This window comes from Leopardus geoffroyi, chromosome D1, assembly GCF_018350155.1.
Source record: "Leopardus geoffroyi isolate Oge1 chromosome D1, O.geoffroyi_Oge1_pat1.0, whole genome shotgun sequence".
NCBI classification, from domain to species: Eukaryota; Metazoa; Chordata; class Mammalia; order Carnivora; family Felidae; genus Leopardus; species Leopardus geoffroyi.
Window position 1 is genome coordinate 63,518,873 of NC_059329.1, and position 23,388 is coordinate 63,542,260.

General features: G+C 49.9%; 2 protein-coding genes across 2 annotated transcripts in view; both read right to left on the reverse strand.

The window, feature by feature from the left end:
* On the reverse strand, positions 1–15,951 carry TRIM3 (tripartite motif containing 3). Its single transcript, XM_045484328.1, has 11 exons — positions 15,821–15,951; positions 10,081–10,312; positions 9,706–9,857; positions 9,294–9,474; positions 8,300–9,032; positions 8,073–8,176; positions 2,635–2,802; positions 2,254–2,422; positions 1,928–1,998; positions 729–869; positions 1–581 (listed from the first exon to the last, which is right to left on the reverse strand). The coding sequence occupies exons 1-11, from the start codon at positions 15,949–15,951 to the stop codon at positions 429–431; spliced, it is 2,235 nt and encodes a 744-aa protein (XP_045340284.1). The 3' UTR covers positions 1–428.
* ARFIP2 (ADP ribosylation factor interacting protein 2) overlaps positions 15,878–23,388 on the reverse strand; it is a 15,491-nt gene continuing 7,980 nt past the window's right edge. Inside the window, exon 8 of the mRNA XM_045484331.1 lies at positions 15,878–15,986. Within this exon, the coding sequence (XP_045340287.1) occupies positions 15,957–15,986 (30 nt within the window). The 3' untranslated portion in view covers positions 15,878–15,956. The remainder of the gene's footprint in view (positions 15,987–23,388) is intronic.

Consider the following 23,388-nt stretch of genomic DNA (forward strand, 5'->3'; position numbering starts at 1 on the left):
TCTTGGTGAACACATTTACTTAATATGGGGGGTGGGGTATTGCTGTCTCTGTCAGTGTGTATGGTGTGGTAGGGAGACAACCAGAGGGACTTTTGCCCTGGAGTGAGAGGCTGTTCTGGCCCCAGGCTGGGGGGTGGGGGGCAGACTGAGGGGACAGGGCAGGCGTGTAAGGTGGGGAGAGGGGGAAGGGTGAAGCTCTGCACACATCCTTGGGACCACAGTCCAGGCCCACCCAGTCACCAAAGCAAGAACCGAATAAATAAAGTGCAACCGTGGGGTTGGGAGACGGGGAGAGGGAGGGCACTGGGCGCACCCACGCCCACAGCCCACATTCAGTGCTGCCAGGTCCGGCCCAACTCCCGGCCAGACCCTCTTGTCCAATCCCCCCATGTCTGTCCCTCCATGAGCCAGGCAGGGCCCCTGTGCAGCTACTGGAGGTAGCGATAAGCTTTAAAGCAGTGGTTGCCAGCATCGGCCACCACCACGTGTCCATCTGAGGTCAGTGCCAGGCCCTGGGGGCCATACAGTGGCTCTGCAGACGTGTTGATGTAGGACAGGAAGGAGCCAGAGCTGTCGAATACCTGGGGAATGAGTGGACAATGGAGGGAGAGGTGAGATCAGGTGGATGAGAGGCATTTGCAGGGGTGTGGCAGGGGAGTTGCGGGAGTGGGGGCTGGTGCACGGAGCACAGCAGGAAGCCTCAGCCCCATGCCATCCCTGGGCCTTACCTGGATGCGGCTGTTGCCCCAGTCGGCCACAATGATGTTCCCGTTGGAGTCGACTGCTACTCCTGTGGGGGCATTGAACTGCCCATTGCCCTCTCCATGGGAGCCAAACTTGAAGAGGAACTCTCCGTCGGCAGTGTACACCTGGCAGGGGAAAGGGCTGGGGACTGGGGACCTGGCCTCGGGCAGAGCCTTCAAGGAGGAGAGGGTGAAGCCCCAGGGCTGGGGACCCCCACGTCTACAGCTCCAGCCCAGTTCTTCGTCCCAGGCTTCACATCCATGTTTCCCACTGCCTACTGAATAGGTCCAGCTAATGTACCTTGGGCTTATCAAATCTAACAGCTCAACTTCCCTGCGTTTTTTTTTTTCTTTTTTTTTTAATGGCAATGCCCATCTGGCCATAAGTCGTTCTCAACTCCACCTTCTCCTCTGCTTGACGGCCAGTGAATTAACACAAATTGCTGATTCTCTCAAAACTGCACCCTACTGTATATATTGCCCCTGCAGCGGTCCTCAACATTTCTCATCTAGATTACTACAAAAGACGGATCATCCCGACACCAGTCTCACCCTAGCCAGAGTGATCTAAGACATAGCACTGCATTACCCCGCTGCCTGCAACCCTTCAGTGACTCCCCATAACTCTTAGGAAGAGAGCAAGCCCCTTAACAGGGTTCACAAGATTCATCCACACTTGATCCATACTCCTCTCTTCAAACCCAGTCTGAACTACTGGTGGTTTCTCGAACACACTGTTAAGGGTTCCCATCTCCAAATCTTGGTTCCTCTTGTCCTCCTTGCCTCAAATCCTTTCCTCCTTCTCTCCTTTCCGGTTAGTTCCCCTGCTGCTTTAGGTGGTTCTCAGTCTCACCTGAATCAATTGCTTCTACCATGCCCTCACACAGTGCCCTGCACTGCCCTACCACAGAATCTATCACATCATACTGTAATATAATAATACACAGCAATATGCTGCTTTACCTCTCCCCTACTAAACCATAACAAAGAACACAGCGTATTTGCTTTATTCATCGCTGTATCCCCAGCTTCTAGCATAGCACCTGGGACAAAGTAGCCATGCCATAAATGTTTATTGTTCAAATGAATGATCTCAAGGGGGGGAAATGGTGAGGGAGAGAGCAGTCTTGTGAAAGAGGAAAAGATGTCAGGACAGAGGTCATAGAGGGAAGAAAGACACTGACCTTCACTGAATGGTTATGGAAATCCGTCACTACAATCTCATTCTTGTTGTTTACAGCCACAAAATGGGGCCCTGAAAATACAAAGCAGTCTCTAGGGCAGTAAAATGGGATACTGCATGGGATGGAGAAGAATATCTGGGATGATAAAGCTGGGGCGTTGGAAAAGGGGTGGGGTCTCAGAGGCTGACAGGTATGGTACCAAGGTATAGTGAAGGGAGGGGGTCCTCTGGAGCCAAGATATAGGGGGGGTAGTTGAAGCTGGGGTATCCGGGGTAGTTCTCTGGGACTGGGGTATCAGAATAGATCTCTGAATTATTCCCCAATACCTGCAAAGTGGCGGTCAGTGGCACCACGGCCCCCAAAACGGCCAACCAGCTTGCCATTGGGCTGGAAAGTAAAGACGCAGCAAGACTTGTTGTCGACCACAATGATATGTCCATTCCGGTCTACGGCCACTCCTTTGGGGCCCATGAGACGGCCAGCTCCAATCTTGGTCTGGAAGAAGGGGATACCCATTAGGGCCTTTATCCTGCCTTGTCGGGAGAGTAGTCCCAGCCTGACACTAAAGGAGAACCTTGGGCTGGGGATGGACACTAAAGGAGAACCTTGGGCTGGGGATGGTCAGACCCTGACCAGCAGGAGGCACTAGAATGGTCACCTGAGCTGGTCATTAGGAATGCAGAGCACAGTGACAGTAGGCCTCTCACCTTGAATTTGCCCTCAGGGGAGAAGATGCTGACCCAACGGTTGTCATAGTCTGCCACAATAATGTCTCCATTGGTGTCCACTGCCACACCTGTAGGGCGCTGCAGCTGCCCAGGTGAGCGCCCTCGGACCCCAAAGCGGAACTTGAACTGGCCTTCATTGGAGAAAACCTGGAGCAGAGGAGCAAGGGAGGGAGCGGGGAGGAGGGGAGAGACTGTGGGCACAGAGGGAAGGGAGCAAGATCCTGAGGGAGGAGACCCCCCCCTTTCATTCAGTCATTCAACAAACATTTACCGACACCATGCTGGGGGTACAGTGAAGAATCAGACAAGGCCGCAGACCTGAGGTGACATGTAGCACAGGTATGAACAGGGCTGTAAGAATATGAGAGGGAATATGGGGCACCTGGGTGGCTCAGTCAGTTAAGCATCCTACTTCAGCTTAGGTCATTATCTCATGGTTCGTGGGTTTGAGCCCCACATTGGGCTCTGTGCTGACAGCTCGGAGCCTGGAGCCTGCTTCAGATTCTGTATCTCCCTCACTCTCTACCTCTCCCCTGCTCACACTCTGTCTCTTAAAAAAAAAAAAAAAGAATAAGAGAGACATGAGGGGGACTGGCCAGGAAAGGCTCTGAAAGATGCCAAGAGATGAACCAAAGCTGGCCAGTAAAGGAGGTGGAAAGGCACTTTAAGCAGAGTCAACAGTGTGTGAAAGGCACAGGGTCCAGTATGGGCACTGCTCATCCAGTGAGGCTGGATTGCAGGGAGCACTCCCATGAACAGCAGGAGTAAAGTTCCCCCTGGTTATAATGTGAATTCACTGAAAATTTCTGGGCAGAGGAGTGACAAGATGAGATCTGCTTTTGTGGTATAACAAGAAATATATTTGGTCTTTGTCCCCAGTGCTTGGCACTCTTGGAATTTCCTGATTAATAGGATTGTCTTTTGTCATTCACAAGGAGCCCCTTGTGACTTAGATGACTTAGGGTGGGGCCCCTATGAAGCTTCAGGATGAGGCTGGTCACCAGAAAGACCTGATGATTAAAGGGTTGGAACTTTCAGCCCTATCCACCAACCTCTGAGAAGGAGAAGAGGGGAATGGTACAGAACTGAAGTGCCTCCATGTTGGTGCCGGGAGGGTGGCGCACCCCAATTCCACAGGGACCAAAGTTCCTGCAGTAGCGACTCTTCCAGACCTCACCCTCTGTACTTCCCTATCTGGCTGTTCGTCTGTATGCTTTATAGTATCCTCTGTAGTAAACTGGTAAACGGAATAAAATGCTCCTCTGAGTTCCATGAGTCACTCTAGCAAATTAATAGAAGAACCTGAGGAGGGGGTCATATGACACTCCAATTTATAGCTGGTCAGTAAGAAGCACAAGTAACAACCCAGACTTGTGACTGGCATCTGATGTGAGGGCAGTCTTGTGGGAAGTGATGCTATCTATAGGTAAACAGTGTCAAAACGGAGTTAAATTTGCAGGACACCTGGTCAATGTCCACCGAGAGCTGCTTGGTGGTATTGAAAAAACCACATGGGCGCTTTTAAGAAAGAGCACTCTGGCTGCAGGGAGGGGTCAACACTGGACACTGGCTGGGTAGCCAGAGGTACTGCACTAGTCCAGGTGAGAAGTGATGATGGCTTTGACCAGGGTACTTGCTGGAGTGAAGATGGACTCAGGAGACATGGGAGGAAGACAACAGGACTTGGTAGCACACAAGAAAGGGCAGCGTGGTGGACAAGGATGAGCACATCCAGGCCAAGGGGCTGACAAGGTAACCTTCCTCCTGGACAGAGTGAACCTTCTGACCTTTTCCCCTCTCCTACCTTCTCTCTTAGCCACCCAACATACTCAGGTCTTCCCATCCTTCAATTCTCCCTCCCTCTATAGCCTCTTGCTTCTCCTTCACAGCCAAAACATCACTCACTACACAAGTCTCACATGCTCTGCTTTGTTATAGACTCTAGGGACACAAGATGAGTCAGAGCCAGGAGCAGCCTTGGGGAACTCAAGTTCTGGGCCTTGCCCTTGCTCTTCCATCCAGACCTGCTCCCCCTAAGTGGGCTAGGCTCCCTGCCCCTGCTCCATCTCTCATGCCTGCAGGGCTGTTTGAACTAGTCCTCCCTCCTGATGTGGACTTCTATCATGCCCTCAGCTGGCAGGCCAGCACAGCCCGGGGGTCTGCCCTGGTCCCCTGTGGCAGGCCAGCACTAGCTAGCACAAGAGGGAGGCACCATCTTGCAAGAGGGACTAAAGGTGCTGCCAGATCAGCAGTGAGGCTGCACGTGTGCCTCCTCCAGTCTGAACAGCTCAGTTTCTGGCTCAACGCTGAGGCTTGGAGTAGGGGTGAGGGGGAATGGAGTAGGCTCTTCCCATCCTATCCTATCCCACCCCTGACACCTAGCCAACTCCTACTCATCTTTTGATTCTTAGAAATTTCCAGGTCGCTTCTTCAGAAAAGCCTTTGATGACCAACTCCAGCCCTTAAATCAATATATACGCATAAAGGTAGGCCTCCATGATACATGCTTTATAGTTCTTTTGCTAACAAATGACACTTCTGGAACTAACTGCTAAACACCCTTGTCTCCAAAGGATGTAAGCCTCAGGTGGAACAGGGACTGTCTGCCTTATTTGTTACTGCATTTGCAGCACTGGTACAGCAACAAGTACATGAATTCCTCAGCTCAAGCTCAGACAGAACTGGCCATCACCACTAGGGTGCCACACAGCCATATCACACTCAACATGTGTGCAAGAGAATTCATCAACTTATACCCAGGCCTGCTCCTGAAAGGCAGCACCAGCTACCCGGTGTACCAAGTCCTGCCGTTCTTGACCCCTTTTTCTACTTTGACATGTGATGGCCCATTATCACCTGACACATTTGTTTTCTTAACCTCTCTAGAATCTGCTGGTGCCCTAGTCTGGTCCTTAACATCTCTCTCCTATACCACGGTAGCACTAAGTAACTTCAGGATCTGAGTCTAGTTGAGGGGAGACAGACTAATAAAATGAAACAAAACAAAACAAACTAGTGATTCTGGTAAAGTATGAAAAATGTGATAGCAAAGGCGGAGGGAACTCAAAGGAGAATGTGATTAATATTCTTCCTGAAGGAAACGAGGAAGTCTTCACAGAAGAGCTGATAAAATTTCTGGACTAAGATGATTACACACGGATATAATATATACAAATAAAATTCTTCATTCAAAATCACAAAATATTTTCCCCTTCTGTCAGCTGATGCTGATTCAGCACAATGAAGGGATTTGTCTTAGCTGTCACCACAGACCGTCCAAAGGAGGAAAAGTTCACAAGGTCACCAAATCTCACTGTTTGGGAAGTGAGGTGGGAAGGCAACATCCACCTGGGGCCCGGTCCATACCAAGCTGGGGGACCCCAAAATAAAAGAAGCAGAAACTCAGCTTGGGGATCTGAGAGTCCAGGTCCTAGTGGTTATGCTGCTGGGGTGCTGATGGGAGTAGGAATGAGACAGAGGGCTACCATAGGAGTGGCGGGTGTCTGGAGAGGAGGGGGGGCTGCTCCAGGCCCTCCTTCTCAATTCCCCAGCCCCTCATCAGGGAGACAAAGCAACATGCATCTTTGTGTGCATGCGAGCACTCATGTGTGTTCACACCTGGGAAGGCTTCCCAAATCTCAGCTCTTGTGCCAGAAGGCATCCCTGGCATAAGAAGAAGGAAAAGAACTAGAAGGTGAAGGGTGGGACTGAGTAGGGACCTGGCACCAGCCCTACTCACCTCATCCCTCCCTCACTATCTGGGCTGGACCCAAATGCTGCCATGTGCTACCCTGCACCTCTTCATTCCTCTGTTGTTAGGAATAGCAGAGGAATCAAAGCAGGTGGGACAGTACAGGGAATGTGGTCATGGAAAAGTTCCTGGCACCTTCAGCCTGCTACATGGAAAGCAGGGGTTGGGAGGAGCTGACACTAAGGTGACAGACCTTTGGCAGAGCTGGAAGTGTGACAGGGGTACTCAGTCAGGGTTAGGAAGGACTTTAAATGTATAGGTGTAGGGGGGCACCTGGTGGCTCACGTTGGTTGGGCGTCTGACATCAGCTTAGGTCATGATCTCTTGGTTTGTGGGTTCGAACCCCGCATCAGGCTCTGTGCTGACAGAGCCTACTTTGGATTCTGTGTTCCTCTCTCTCTCTGCCCCTCCCCAGTCATGCTCTGTATCTCTCCCCTTCGGATATAAATAAACATTAAAAACATTTTAAATGTATAGGTGTAGTGAGTAAGAATCCTCAAGAAAAGTTTTGCCACCTGATACAATGTTTGCAAGAACTGAATGAAGTGCATGGTAGTTAGAAACAATCCTGCACAGGATAAAATTAAAATTCCACAGCATCCTCTCTAAAACCATTTACAACGCTACCTCAGCTACTGGGCTTCTAATAGTAATCCACCTCTAGCCGGCTGGGATCCTTCCAGTTCCCTGAACAACCTCCTCCAGCACTTTCCCACCTCCTGGCTTTTGTTTACAGTCTCCACCTGGACAATGATATTTTTAACAATAGCTAACATTAGAAGGTTCACCAGGTGTCACACACAGTGCATTATGTCATTTTAATGTTCCCAGCAACTCCATGAGGTATTCTTTTCCTAATTTTACACATGAGTTCTCAGAAGCTAGAGAGGTCACATGACTTGTCAGTAAGTGGCAGAGCTAGGATTCAAGCCCAGGTGTCTGGTTACAGAGCCTGAGCTTTTAACTGCTATACCATGTTTGCCAAGCTGGTGCCTGTCACTAGGCTCTGGGCTCACTCTATGGAATACAGAGAGAAAACCACGCTTCCTGGCTTTAAGGAGCTCAAAGTGCAGCATGGCCACGTCCATTTGTATGGCAGATGCTTGAATCAGGTATGTGAGAGACTGGGAGCACGGAGAGCAGGACCACCTGTGAGGTTACACTGCAGCCTCTGGAAGACACCTCTTTTCACAAGTTACCCCCATTTGGGGGTAGCCAAACCAGATGTTTGCAGAGACCCACACAGACACTCTGGAGCCAGGCTGGCATGAGAAGGAAGCAGGGGAGGGCAGAGCCTGCATCCTGACCACGTAGAGAAAAGAGGAGAAAGTAAGCCAGCCAGGTGGAGGCTCAAATGGAGACAGAGGGGTGTGAAGAATGAACCAGATATTCGGGGCCCAGGAGCTGGTCTGGCCTGAGCCCCAGCCTGGGAGGTAGAGGCTGCAAGCACAGGAAAACCCTGGGGCCTAACTGCCAGGGTATTGGATAGTGTGGCCAGTGGAAGTGGGTGGGTGCGGGGTGGTGCTATGATTCATTGCTCTTTAAGGACTGATACCATCTTTAAGGACTGGTTCACCTTTCAGGAGGTGACCTGTACCCTGTTTTTTCAGGAGGCTATAGTTTGAGAACCTTTATTGGGTCAGGGGAGAGCAGGAAAGATGCTTACCTGGATACATTGGTTGTTGCTGTCTGCTACCACTATGCGTCCGCTGCTAGCTGCCGACACGCCCTGTAAATTGGTGAATTCACCCTTCTCCCTTCCTCGACTTCCTGTGGGGAAGGCAGGGGAGGGGGGGGGAAAAGAATTCACTCTTAGGTCATTTTGAGCCTCCCTCCCAGATCTACCCTGCCCACTGCCCGCCCCCATCTGGCTCAGCCCTCAGCCATCTGTACCAACTCGGAAGACAAGTTCGTCCTCAATGGGGTTGTCCTTCCGTTTGCCACCCGTGCTGTACATGGAGCTGGGCCTGCGCACCGCCTTCTGGCGTACGTGGCTGCCGGGGCCGCCGGGGGACTTGACGCGGCGCTTGACGTCGTCTGGGGAAGGTGGCAGGTCTCCAGGACGCAGGGCACGCACGCGGAAAGGGCTGCCACGCACCGGCTGGCCATAGAGCAGCACTGAGAGGAACAGCTCGCCTTCAGTGCGTGCCGTGTACACCAGCTCGTACGTGCCGTTCTTGTGGTCCACCACCGGCACAGGAAGGCGCGTGCCGTCGGGGCCCGTGATCTCCGCGCGCAGCTCCGCGCTGCCTGTGCGCACCAGCCTCCCATCCTTGTCTTTGGTAGTGACGGTGAGTGACGCGGGCTGGCCCACGAGCGCCTGGCGCAGGCCCTCGCCCGTGGCCACGGTCTCATGTGCAGTGGCACTCGTGGTGAGCAGCGCGCCGAGATTGAGCACCGATCGCCGCAGCCCATCGACTTCGAGGACCAGTTCCAGCTGCGCGTTCTCATGTGGCCGCTCGGGGAAGGCCTGAGCCGCCAGTGCGGCCAGCCGCTCTCGCATGTGCTTGCGCACCAGCAACACCTCCGGGGCCGAGCCCAGACGCAGGGCTTGTTCCGCGAAGCTGCAGCTGCTGCCGATATGTTCCTGCCCCTGACGCAGTGTGTCTAACTGGGTCTGCAACACCTGAGGAGGGGACAGGGGAAGGTTGGTCACGCAGAGAGGGTCTCTGTGATTCCTTAGGAACTTACGGTACTATAGCATGAAAGAATTGCAAGAAGGTGAGTATGGGCAGGAGACCGATACCGCGGTACCAATGGGACCGTGTCGGGAGGCAGAACGTATAGTCTAGGGAAAGGGTTGCCCAGGTGTGGAAAGCAGAAAAAGCGTGGAGGCAATACAGCCATGTCACAGTGGGTGGTGGTAGGGAAGGGTGAACACACGCACCTTCTGCTTGGCCCCACAAATGGCCTCCAGGTCGCTGACCAGAGCCTGCTTGCGCTGTTGCAGCGCCTGTTCCAGGTCCTCGAAGGCTGCGCTGATCTGGGCCAGGGCCTCTGCTTTGCGCTCCTGCAGCTGCTGGCTGATGCCCCCCACTAAGGCGATAGCTGCGGACAGCTGTGGCAGTCTGGGGAAGGGAAACATCTCATACCCGGGTTGCTTGAGGATGCCCTCACCAAACCGGTCCTTCTCAGGGGGCACCCTATACTGTGCCCTCTAGGAGACGCCCTACCTCGACCTCCCTGCCTTCCCTAAGAATTTTATTTCTAGCCTCCCCAACGTCCCTCCCCTGCCCCGCTGCCCCGGTTGAGACGCTCGCCGATGGCCCCCCCAGCCCAGGTCCCCAGCAGGCTCCTACCGGCCGCGCACCGCCTCGAGCTGGCGCTGCAGGGCCGCCTTGTGCTGCTCCACCACATCGCGCAGCAGCACGGTGCCGTGCTCTCGGTGCTCCCCCGCGCGGCACTCGCCGCACATGGCCGTCTCGCAGGCCTCACAGTAAAACTCCATCGTCTGGTGGCATAAGCACTCCAGTCAGGCAACGGCTACACCCCAAGCTTCTTTGTCTTCTCCCCTCCCCATCTGCCCTCCTTGCCCCTCGCCTTCCAGGTGCATCCCCTACCCGGACCACTCATCCAGAGAAACACCCTCTCACCCACGGCCACTCAGCCCCTCCCCCAACCTCTCCTCCCCCTCCACCCCAAGTCCTGGCCTCACTGGGCCTGCTTGGGCCCACCTTGCCTTCATGGTTGGGGCAGGAGAGGGGGCGGCCGGCCACCGCGCTGAGGGGGTGGGGGTCCTCGGGGTCGTGGGCCCCATCAGGTGCCTGCTGCATGGCCTCCATGAGGCTACTGATGAAGAAGTTGTTCTGCAGTGCGGAGACACCCTGCTCGGGGAGGATGGACGTCTGCCGACACACCGGACATGACAGCGTCAGGCTCTGGGCAGGGATGTAGTTCTGGAGGCATCTGACCAGGGAGGAGGGGGAGTCAAAGGAAGGAGGGGTGGGCAAAATCAGTGTATCCCTCCTCATGCCGTCCAAGGATGCCAATCCTTCTTGCAATTGTACACTTCATTTTGAAACCTCTCTGGTTAGCACGTACATCTTGTCCTGCCAACAGGTGTAAAAGGCCTCACCTTTCACAACTGAGTGGAAACACATCCCTGATCTCTCTCAGGAGAGCAGACAGATCTGCATTTCTCACAGTGTGTACAAACACAGGCTCACCTTCCACAGGTGTTTACAAACCCTTCTCATAGAAAATGTGCAACTAGCCCCTCCACCCATTAAGTCATTAAACATTTACTGCCTACTCTTGCCAAATTTGTGCAAAGCTCTAGCGATACAAAGATAAAACACAGTGCCTATCTCTAAAATACTTCCAAATCTACAGAGGAAAAAAAAGTCACATAAAGAGTTTAGAGAAGTAAATAGTATAATGATAAGGGCATCGGTCCTGGAGTTAGGCTGTTTGGGTTCAATTCTTAGGTCAGTCATCTATTATACTGCATGACCCCTGACAAGTTACTTAACTTTTATGAGCCAAGGATCCTTGCTTTGTAAAATGGAGACAGCACAGACTTCACAGGGTGCTGGAGGGAGGATTAAATATGAAGTGCTCACATGCTGACTCATGGCAACCACTATATATCGCAGGGTATATTATTTATTATTAACATAAAGAAGACTGTACATGCAGTGATAAGGAAATGCACAGAAGGGGCATCTGGCTCAGGGTGGGAGAAGAGAACAGCCAGGAAAAGCTTCAGAACAAATGTTGTAAGCTAAATCTTCCTGGATAAATCATTGTTAGCTTAACCAAAGAGAAGTGCAGGGAGAAGAGGAAGGGTGTTCCAGACACAGAAGGTGGCCAGAAACAGCATCATGTAAGTAGGGAAGCAGTCTGAGATGGCTGGAGACCAAGTCCAAGGCAAGAAATGTAAGAGAAGTCTGGAGAGAGAGGCAGGGGCCAGTCACGGAGGGCCACATGGGCCACATGAGGAACTTAGAAATTATCCCAATACCAATAGGGAGCAGTAGGAGCATGGTACAGCCAGGTTTACATTTTATCCTCCTCATTGCCTCTGTGTGGAGGATGAATTTGAACGTGGTGAGACAGCAGACAGGGTATGGTAGCATCATCATCATCATCCAGTTGCCATTTATTAAGTACTAAGTGCTGGGTGCTATGCTTTGTGCTTTATGTTTATGTTAATAGACTAAAAAAGGGTGAGTCATCCAAGGTAACAAAGCTAGTGAGCACTGGAGCCTGGATTCAAATCCAAGACAAAACATGTGTTTAGCCAAGATACTCTTGCAATCATCTTGTAAAAGATCTTGCGGTAGATGAGAAAAACCTGGAATTAGGCAGTAGCAATGTAGACTATGAGCTGGTACAAATTTAAGAAGTATTTAAGAAGTAAAGCAGTGGGAGGTGTTAGCTCTGAGTAGATATGGAGAGTGAGAGATGAGTCTTGGTTGACTCCCAGATTCCTAGCTTAGAGGACTGAGTGGATGGTGGTAACAATCACTAAGATGAGAAACACAGAAAAAGGAGTGGTTTATAAAGGCTTTCAGCTTTGACCTGGCTGAGTTTACTGGAACAGTGGGACATCCAGGAGGTGAGGCGCAGCAGACGGTTGGGGAAAAGGCAGGTTACAGAGAGATGGGGATGCCATCAACACTGAGAAGGCCTCTGTAGCCACAGAAGAGGTTGAGATCAGCCCAAAAGGTGGATTCAGTGCCAAGAGCAGGGCAGAGCACACAGGAAATACTGGACAAGGAGAGTAAAGAGGAACCAGTAGAGAGGTAAGAGGAGAGACACCGTCAAGACAGCAAAGAGACTAGTGCATTTCCAGAAGGAGGGAAGAAGCAGTCGTCAGTGTCAAAAGCAGCTGAGGAGGCAGGGTAGGAAAGGATTGGAAAATGCCCCCTGAATTTGGCCAGCGTGAGAGTACATTCGTCTGTAAGGAAAACTGGGTGAGTGAGTGTGAGGTAGGGGTGAGGGGGAGGAGAGCTTGACTGCTGCCAGTTGAAGAATGAATGGGAGGTTGGGAGTTTGGGGAAGAAGGGGAATGAAGGACTGCTTGGCCGCTAGCTGGGACAAAGGGACAAAGGAGAGTTCTTATCTGTTTGCAATGGGAGCCTTGAGCATGTTTATGCATTGAGAAGCCAGTAGAGAGGGAGACATAGAAGAGACAAGAAGAAGTGTGGACAGGTCTCTGAGAGGGGGTAATGGTTCAGGTTGGCCTGAAGAGGCCATCCTGTGAATGAGGGAAGAGAGAAAGAGAGGTGAATGCACTTGAGCACAGGGGTGAAGTTAGACACCATGCTTCACTCGCCTCAGGCAAGATCAGCTGTTGAGAGTGAAGGAGGGGTTCAGGAGACTGGTGAGGGCTGGGATCAGTCACTGGAGGGAGCACGAGAGACAGCTTGCTAGAAACACAGACTGTGGCTGTGTTGGGAGACCATGAATCTGTGGAGGGAAGATCTGCATGGTGCACACTTTCCCATATCCTCAATCTCTCCTCTTAATGTTCTCTACACCTCTGAATCTGCATTAATTAATTTTTATTTATTTAACAAACATGATGTGCCAGGCACGATTCTAAGTGCTTCACAAATATTAACTTATTCGTGACCTAGTTTTCCCTGCAGTCCTCTCAAGTATAGAGTGGCTTGTCTCACATTCCACATTCCTTAGGGCCAGGTGGGGTTGAGTCCTCCCTGCCCCCAACTGGGACATTTCTATTCTTCTTGGAAGCTCACGCCTTCTGTCTCTACCACCCCTCCTGTTATTATCTCCACTGACCTCATGGGTGCTTCCCCAGTTACTGAAGTCTTTTTTCTGGCTCACTCTCTTCTTCTGTTACTGCCACCCCCCCCAGTAGGCCCTCCATCCATGCACTCCTGCCATCATTCTCAGGGGCTCTGACATCCACAACGTGACCCATCCACCAACAGGATCTCTTAATTCCTTGACCTCCTCACACCCAGTAATCTTTTCCTCCACTTCACCTCAGCTGTCTATTCCCATGCTTCCCCCACCTCCTGTTTCTCATCTCCAGTCACTGCATCAACCCTGAAATCTGAATTTCAGCCAAAATACTTGCAAACTCGTCAAGACCTCCTTCCTATGTGTTGAGCATACCTGGCTTACACTACCTTCCTAACTGGTTTCCTCTTTCCATTCTTGCTCCTCTGTAATCTATTCTCTGCACAGCAGCCAGAGTGAGCTTTAAAAATCTAATTTATCTCACATTATTTCCCTGCCTTAAAAAAAAAAAAAATCTCTTCCCATGGTTTCCCATTGTGTTTAAAAATAAAATGTAAACACTTCCCTAAAACCAAGTTCCTCCATGAGTTGTCCTGATGCTTTTGGACCTCACTTCATCCTCCTCTTTCAGCCACACTCGCTTTTTTTGATCTCTGAACATGCCCAGTCAACTCCTTCCTGAAGGCCTTGGCATGGGTTTTTCCCATTGCCTGGAACAATCTGCAAGTCTGTCTCCTCATCCTTGGGTCTGAGGTCAAATGTCACCTCCTCAGGGAAGCCTTCCCTGATGACTCTATGTAGAAGAGCCCCTGGCCCAACCATCCCCACACACTCTGTTTATTTCCTGCAAAGCACTTAGCACAAGCTGTGACTCTCCTGTTGGATTGTTTGCTTGCTTGCTGTCAGTCATCATCCACTAGAGCATAAGCTCTTTGAGAGCAGGGACCAAGAGATAAATGAATGAGTAGTAATTAACAGTGAAGGCCCTACAATCAAACCTGGATTCAGACCTTGGCTACTTACTTACTACAGAGCCTCAGAAATACTTCTTAATTACTCAGTGGCTCTGAACCCTAATTTACTCCCCTGTAAAATGGGGGTAATAAAGTATCTGTTTGTGAGGATTAAGCAATTCAATGCATGTATATCGGTTAGCTAGTCCCTGGCAAATAATAAGCAATCAATACATGGTAGCTACTACTATCATAATTTCTCAGGCACTAGTTTTCTCCAGGAGTTGTCAGTGATCTGGCCCTATGAGGAGGCACAGAGATGTCCAATTACAGTTCTGATCCAGTTTTGAACGTTTGCTGCATAGGTTCTGAAAAGAACAAAGACCTGAGGGAACCATGGCAGCCAGTCAGATGGTCAGCTGGGAAAAGGAAGAGTTGAGGAGGCTAGGCGTCTACACCCACTCAAAGATGTCATAGTGGGAGTGAAGTAATGGGAGCCAGGAGTGGGATGCCAGAGTTATGACCACAGAAGTGATATTATTCTGGGTGATAGCAAGGTCCAGGCACAACTGGGAGAAAGTATGACTGAGGTGGTAAGGAGGATGTTCCTGGAGAAACAGTCGAGAACCAAGAGGCCAAAGTGAGTCGTGAAGCCATGCAGGTTGATGGAAGAGCTTGGAATAGGCCAGAAGGCTGAGAGTGTTTCCAGCTGACAAAGGAGAGAGAGCAGCAGAGCTGAAATCTTAAAGAGCATGGGGGAAAGGGGGCACTGGAAGGGGAGCAGCGTCCCTGTGGCAGAGCCAGCTTTCCACGAAGGCAGGAATCAGCGGGAAGGTGTGGGTGGAGGCAGTGGCAAGAAGACCCAGGGACCAAAGGCTCTCAGGGTAAAGGCAGAGTTCCCTAACAGGTGTACAAAGCCCCTGTAGTATGGGCCCCACCTGCCTGTCTGGCTTCACCCTCCCACCTCAGTCACACTTGTGCTCCAGACTCACCTGGCTTCCTCCAGGCCCTCTTACCTGACACATTTCCTCAAGCCACACGCCTTTTCTCCCGTTCTTCCTTCTGCCTAGGATGCTCGTAGCGCTCCCTTCACTTAGCTAACTTTAGTGCATCCTTCACTATAGTGCACCCCCTGCATCACGCCTTAGGTAAGCCCTCCCTCATTCTCCACACTATAATAGATCCTACCTAAACTCTCATATCTTAGCACTTCAGGTGCAGCATTATGAAGGGGGCAATACTTACATTTATCTATAGTCTGGCTGTATGATCCTTTGATCACTGGCTTTCTGTTTAACTATACTCTAAAAGCAAGTATGATACCTGTTTCCTTATCATACCCAATGCCTGGGACAGGTCCGGCACATAGAAATGCTCAATAAATAATATTTGTTGAATGAGTAAATAACGGATAAAGCCTAAAGGGGGTGGTTGCCTTTCACTCAGCGCCTCAGAACAACCATGAAGATAAACAGAGAAGGAAGGACCTGGGCTCTGTTTGATTTCTCTGATGGTGTTGAAAGCTGCCTTGGTTTGGGAAGGGGCAGAGACCACGGCCCAGTGTTAGCAGCTTCTGGTCCTCTCTCACACGTTCTTGCACCAAACCCTCACCTCCTGCAGTTTGGGGTACATCTGCTCCCCTACATGTATACCCATTTTCCTCACCTCCTATAGGTTTATACATGCCACCCCCTCTCAGGGGAGGCGGCAAGGTCCTCATCCCTCCCTGGTACACACACCCTCTCACCTCTCACAAAACGTGTGCAGGCAAGGCAGGACCTTGGGGCACCGGTACCGATCCAGGCAGATGCTGCACACCAGAAACTGCTTGTCCATTGGCTGGACCTCTGGGCCAGGGCTGTCCTCCCTCTTCGCCATGGTGTTCACGGATGGCTCCTACCACTCACACCAGCCTGTGTACAGAGACATGGTCAGTCCTAGGGAAGCTCACATTTCCTCTCCCCACCTAATCTCACCACTCAAATCCCCTGCAGAGAACTAACCCCATTTCTTTCCAGACAGAGGCAGGACAGGCAGTGATTGGGAGGGAACAGGGTGAAGGAGGTGGGCTGAGTGACCTCTGAGCATGGTGCTCTGGTTAAAACCACAGACTTAGGGTTAGACTGAGTTTCAAACCCAGCTCAGCCTCTTACCAGCTATGTGACCTTGGGCAATTCATACAACCTCTCTGAGCCTCAGTCTCCTGATTTGGAATTATGGGAATAATCCATACCTCAAATGGATGTTTTGAGAATTTGCGATAGTGCCTATTGAGTACATAGTACAAGGATGCCCACTTTCAATGACACACCCATCTTTCACTTCCTCTGCCTTCCCTGAATCCTCATCCTACTGAGTCTCTCCTGTGATACAACAACAGCCTCCTAACTGGTATCCTTGTTTCCTTGCTTGTGCATGCTCATCTATCTCCCTTGCAGCTAGACCAAGGCTCCTGAAACACAGGTTCTATCTTGTCACTTACTCCCTATTAAAATCCCTCACTGGTTCTCCATTGTCCAGAGAACAAAGTCCAAACTCCTTATGTTGGCCAACAAGGTTTAGCTTTGTTTGCTCCATACCTCCCTCTACTACCTCACGTCTCATGATTATATATGATCAGTCACAGGGCGCCTGGGTGGCTCAGTCGGTTGAGTGTCCAACTCTTAATTTCAGCTCAGATCATGATCTCACAGTTCATGAGTTCGAGACCCAGTTCAGGCTCTGCGCTGGCAGCACAGAGGCTGCTTGGGATTCTCTCTCTCTCCCTCTCTCCCTGCACCTCCCCTACTCATGCTCTCTCTCTGTCTCTCAAAAATGAATAAACATTTATTTAAAAAATCACATTGGGGGGCGCCTGGGTGGCGCAGTCGGTTAAGCGTCCGACTTCAGCCAGGTCACGATCTCACGGTCCGGGAGTTCGAGCCCCGCGTCAGGCTCTGGGCTGATGGCTCAGAGCCTGGAGCCTGTTTCCGATTCTGTGTCTCCCTCTCTCTGCCCCTCCCCCGTTCATGCTCTGTCTCTCTCTCTGTCCCAAAAATAAATAAAACGTTGAAAAAAAAAAAATCACATTGGCTTCTTTTCAGTTCCTGGAAAACTCCTTGTTCTCTTTTGCTTCTGGGCCATCAAACATTCCGTTCCCTTAGCCTGAGATCCTCTTACAAGCCCCGCTTTGTCTGGCCGACTCCCACTGATCTTTCAGGTCTCCACATGAATGTCACTTCCTCCAGAAGGTCCTCCCTGGTTTCCTGAAGTCTGGGTTAGGTATTCCATCTTTGTATCCCTACATACCCTGTATTTCTTCCATTCTAGCCCATATATGCTATATTATAATATCCTTGTAACTGCTCTACTTCTTCCACTGCATGAAGAGTTCTCGAAGGCAGGCATGATATTTTACTTTTTTATCCCTAACACTTAGCAGAAAGCCTGATATAAAGGATTGATCTATATTTATTGAATCATTAGTCCACAGTTCAACAAATATCTATTAAGTGCCTACTTTGTACAGGCACTAGGGATAGAGCGTAAACAAAACAGATATGGTCACTGTCCTTGTAATGGCGATGTTTTAAAAGTAAATAAACAAATACATACTTATAAACTGCAGGGAAGGAAGTGCTATAAAAAAGAAAGGATCCTATGAGAAACAACACTGATTTGGTTGGGTGATCAGAGAAAGCCTCTCCAAGCAGGTAACTTGTAAACCGAGCTCTGAGGGTTGGAAGGAAAATGGTAGGGATGAGGGTGGAGGCATCAAAGACTGAGGGAAGGAAGTCATTCTGAGCTGAAGGAACAGCAGGAATGAAAGTTCTTAGCAGAAGGCTCACTGAGAACCCAAAAGGACTATGTGATCAGTGCAAAGTGAATAAAAGACAAGAGGTAAGTCCGGGAAATGAGGCTGGAATGATATCACCAAGGACCTTGAGGTTAAGAATTTGGATTTTATCCTGATTGGGGGTGAGGAGGAGGGATGGTCCAATTTACAAAACAATAAAAACAAAGTTAAAAAGCTCTTCTGGTAGCTATGAGGATTGAGGAGAGGCTAGAGTGGAAGCAGGGAGACCAGTTAGGAAGCTGCCTCAGTTCTTTGGGTCAGATGATGTTGGGTACTGGCAGAGATATAGGCAAAAAGGTAGAATGATTTGAGAAATATTCATGAGGTTGAATCAAAAAAACATCACAACGGATTGGGTGTGAGAGGGATAATGGAATGCCAGTAATGACTCCCAGGTTTTTCACTTAAGGAAGTGGTAGGCCATGCCTAGAGATAGTAAAAGCTGAAGAACTGATCTGGGGCATTCCGGTTTTGGCATGCTAGGTTTGAGACGCTATATGATATCTGGGTAGAGATGTAAAGTAAGGAATAGAATAGAATCTGTCTGGTTTTGGAAGCATTGGCATATTAACAGCACTTAAAGCAATGAGAATGGATGAGGCCTCCTAGAGACAGAGAGTGGAGAGTGAAGGAGAACCCAAAGGAATAGAAAAAACCCAAGAGACTGTGGGACTCTTCCAAAGAAGAGAATGATTCCAGAAAGAAGAGATGGTGAAGTAAGATGAAGACTGGAATGCCCACCAGGTTTGCTTCTGGTGGCACAGTAGGGACAGCAACCAGGTTAGAGTTGTTGAATGATGAATGGAGATGAAGAAATTAACACAGTGGCATAGACAATTCATGACAGAAATGTGGCCACGAAGGAAGGCAGAAAAATAGCTGGACTACTTCAAAATAGGAGGTGACTAGAATCAGGTAACAACTATCTGTGCCCAGCTAGATGTATCATGGGCTTCTGTAAAAACAATGAATGAATGAATGAATGAACGAATGAATGAATACATGAATACATGCATGCAGTGGGGCCAGTCCAGAGCCCTCTCCAGGTTTGAGGAGGAACAGGGGGCTGAACTGCATGTGTCTTATGTTTGTAGAAGGGTGGGAATGAGTAGGAACAGGATAGGAAGGGCATCCCTGAGAGCATCCTCTCCTGATGTGGGCACTGGGACTCAGAGGTTCTCTCTCCAGAGAGACTTAACACCAGGACAACATAGCAGGAAGAGGACAGATTGAGGGTTGGAGGAAGGAACAGGAGGTGGGAGCCAAGCTGAAGCTTCTGTCTGATGAAGGGGAGGGCTGGGAAGAAGAGTAGGAGTGGTCTACTGGGCCCTGCTAGGGCAGCTGGATGTCAGGCTCCGCCTCTCTCCAAGCCCAAGGGGCTCTCCCAGCCTGTCACACAGGGGCGGGGACTGGGCTACATCCAGGACGGACAGCTCCTCCCTCCCTTCCCCTTCCTGCTTCAGTTCCCCACCCAGACTTGGCAGGCATGCAACTGCTGAGGCCATACCCCAGACTGAATCACTAAGATTCCCTTCTTCTCTTGGGCTCTTACTCCCACCTCTCCCATCCCACCGTGTCCTACAGATCTGCCCCCAAAGTCCTCTAGGCAATGGTTTAAGTGGACTGTTTATCACAGCAGAAACTTGGAGGATCTTGAACTTAAACCTGAGATTCAACCCTCCTTCCTCAGGCTGCCACTGCCATCCCTGCATCCCTTATCCTACCCATCTTTTATGGCTCAGTTCTAAAGGCACTTCATTTCCGCAATCAGCATTCACTCAACACCTCTGTTAGGACTGGGAACACAAAGATAAATAGTCACAGTGCAGCCTTCATGGATTCCAGTCTAACAAATAGATGACTGCAATGTAATATGGAAGGCTTTGTGGGGAAGCACAGGTTGCTCCAGGAGCACAGAGGTCACCTAACCTAGAGCTGGGGCAGGGGAGGGGGGTTACTAGAGGTTGGGGGTCAAAGGAGTTCTCCTAAGAAAGTGCCTTTCATGCTGAGAGCTCCAGGATGTGTAAGAGTTACAAAGCATGGTGCCTTCTGCATCAGGAGACTGAATCACACACTGTGACAGAGGTGGGCTAAGAAATGAGATGGAGTGATAGGCAGGAGCTAGATCATACAATGCTTTATTGGCCTTATTAAAGAGTTTAGACTTTACTCTTCCCTGCTTGGGAATTAAGTCATCATTCAAAGAGCAAAGGAAACCTTGGGTAGGGTCAGGGGGGTGGGGGGTTTAGGCGGGCAAAGAGGGTTTAAGTAGAAAGTAATAGAGTCAAAAGAGTAGCTTTTTGACTGCTGTGTGAAAAACTGTTTAGAGAAGTTACCAGGGGAAAAGTGAGACTGCATGATATTCCACAGGAGAGGTGATGGTGGCCTTGACTAGGGAAGAAGCAAAGGGGAGGTGGAGAGAAGTAGATTTCACAGGGAGGAATCAACAGAAATTGATGACTGGTTGGTGTGATGTGAAGAGTAGATGGAGAAGAAAGAACTGGAGATGATTCCTTGTTTTCTGGCTTGGAAACTCTAGGAGAGGAGCAGCTGAATGAGAAGATAAGTTCAGGGTTTAATAAGACAGATCTGAGAAGCCTATTGGGCATTTTGAGTGGAGAGGTCCAGCTGGCAGTGGGAAAGTTAGGCTGGAGCCTAGGAAAGAGAGTGGCCTGGAGATAGGGATCTGGGAGTTACTGGTGTAGACATGGTGCCCGAAGCCATGGTATTGGCTGACATCACCCAGACAGAGCATAAGGAGAGAAAGGAGAGACTGTGACTGTGCTCTGAGGAACTTCATCATTCAAGGGATACGTCCAGGAAACAAAGCTTGCAAAGGAATTGAAAAGGTTATGGCCAGAGAGGCAGGAGAAACAGGAAAGAGAGATATCATGAAGACCAAGGTAGAAGAAGCTTCATGGATAAGGGAACAATCTTCATTGTGAAACACTGCAGAGAATCCCCAGGATCTAAAGCCAAAAAGAAGCTGTCACTAACTTTAGGGAGTATGGTTTCCAGGGGCTGGAGGAAAGGAAGCCAGATCCAGAGGGTGAGGAGGAAGTTGATTTTGAGCAGATGAAGAAAGCCAGTGCTGACTCCACTAGATCCTTGGCATCTGCAAAGGATATGTCTCAAGGCTTTTCAGTTTCTCCAAATTCTCAAACAGCATCCAATTTCCCCCATGACTTCCTCCTACAGACTTACGAGAGTCCCAGTATACATGCTTCACACAGCTGTGACTGGAGGTAGGTGACCACGGCATTGTTAAAAAACAATGCAAGAGGTCATCTAGGCTCACTTGCTTCCTAAAATGACTCGTTCCCGTCCACTAGCCCCTAAGGGTATTTGATCATTGGAGGCCTCAGAAAAGTGACAAATGACTACAGGTTACAGTTTTGGGGCTTCTCTGGGACAGATGAAGCCTTGGAAGGATAGAGTCCTGAAAGCAAAGGAATCCTTTCAATAAGATTGGCAGGGAAGGAAAGTGATGCAATTCACAGTGCCATCTCCCCCATCACTGCCAGAATGAGCAGGTGGATGAACCATTTAATCAGCTGATTAACCTATCAAACAATCAAACTTCCCTGGGCATACCCTGGACCAGGCTCTTAAACTTGGAACTGGAGACACAGAGCTGAAACAGCTGCACTCCCGGTCTTTCACCAATTCTCAGACTAGCGTGGGAAAGAGACATGGAAATACAGTACTATAATGTGGTACATGTCATGATACTGATATACTCTAACTATTATGGACAAAAAGAGGAGGAAGTATCTAACTCTGAAGGTGGTGGGGGAGAATAAAGAAGGCTTCCAGAGGAAGAGATATATAAGCTGACTCTTGAAGGAGTTTGACAGGTACATTGGGAAAACAGTGAGTAAAGGAACAGAAGCATGAAAAATTAAGAAACATGGACCAGTTGGGGCAAGAGAGCAAGACTGAGAGAGCAAGACTTGAAAGGGCAGAGGTTGTCCTAGATGTTTTCACAACCCACTCAAGGAGGGCTCTCCACCTGCCTCTCTAGCTGTGCCTTCACTGCCCATTCCTTAAATGTTTAGTTCCTAAGGTCTTTGATCCAGGACCTCTTCTCTTAGTTTCATACTCTGCCTGGGAAATCTCATCAACTTCCATGGCTTCAGTAACCATCCACTTGACTCTCAAAGCCTTATCTCCTGTGCAGAAAACTTACTTGCACACCAGACCCATATACCCAGCTATATCTTGAACATCTCTACGTGGATGATGCATAGAGATTAGTCTAAAACTGATTTTCCCCCTAACCTACTCTTCCTGCTGGCGTTTCTTATCTCAACAAAAGGTACCATCATCCACCTGGCCACACCAGCCAGAACCCTGGGAATCTTCTCAATTCTTCCTGTTCTTTCACCTTTCAGATACCAGCTATGACTATATCCTATATTCTGCTTCTAAAAATGTGTCAAAGTTAAAAGGTCAGGAGATTTAGGAGCCAATCCTGACTCTGACACTAATCTCACTAAGGCAAGGTAAGACACTGGGCAAGTTTCTACTCCAGCCCCTTACTTGTAAATTGGGATGGGGAGGGTCTTTTTGTCCTCCAAATCTGCAATCCCCTGGGTTCTCTTTCCAGCCAAAGGTCCCTACAGACTGTAATATGTGCCATGATTAAATCCCATCTTGTACCACCTTGAGGATTTGATTGCTTTCCATGGTAAGGCTAGGTGTGCAGCTGCTTCCACCCCCTTCCAGAATAAACATTTGCTAAGTTTAGGGCACCCATGACACTCCCTCTGGACACCCTCTCTCTAGCCATATGGTTTTGCTCTGTTTTTCTGAACACAGGCTGTACTATCACAACCATGGGCCTTTGCTCAAGCTCTTCTCTCAGCAAGAATGCCATTGTCCCCTAAGTGGCTGAGGCAGCACCTGGCACAGAGGGTGCTCAGTATATGTTGGTGACAGGAGAGCCATGTTTAAATCACTGCAGTTCCCTCTCACCAGACAGAGACTCAAAAGCACAGGCAATAACAAGACAAGTGAACAAAGTTCCAAGGAAAAAGACCTCTACTTAACATACAAAAGCCTCCCCACAGCATAAGGTAGTAAGTGCTCTGTCACTGGTGGCATGTAAGCCAAGAGAGGCAGGGCACCTGTCAGGCCTGCAGCTCTGATTCCAATTCTGCAGCAAACCAGAGCCCTACTTAGGGGATGAATGGGCACTGGTGAGCTGGACACACAAACAGGGAGAGAGACCTGTGAAAAAGACCTCTGCACCGACTCCAACCTTCCAGATTTCATCTTCCTACTGGGGCTAGTCCTGGGCATATGCTATCCACATCAGAGACCCCCACACCAGGAACAAGCCCAGGACCTGCCTTCAGTCAGACCGACCTCTCTGGGGTGCAGCCTGCCCCTCCAACCTGCAACCATCTGTCCCTGCAGGTTTGCAGCCCAGGATCTGAAGCCAAGTCCAGAAGGGAGGAGGCTGGAACCAGGGAGGG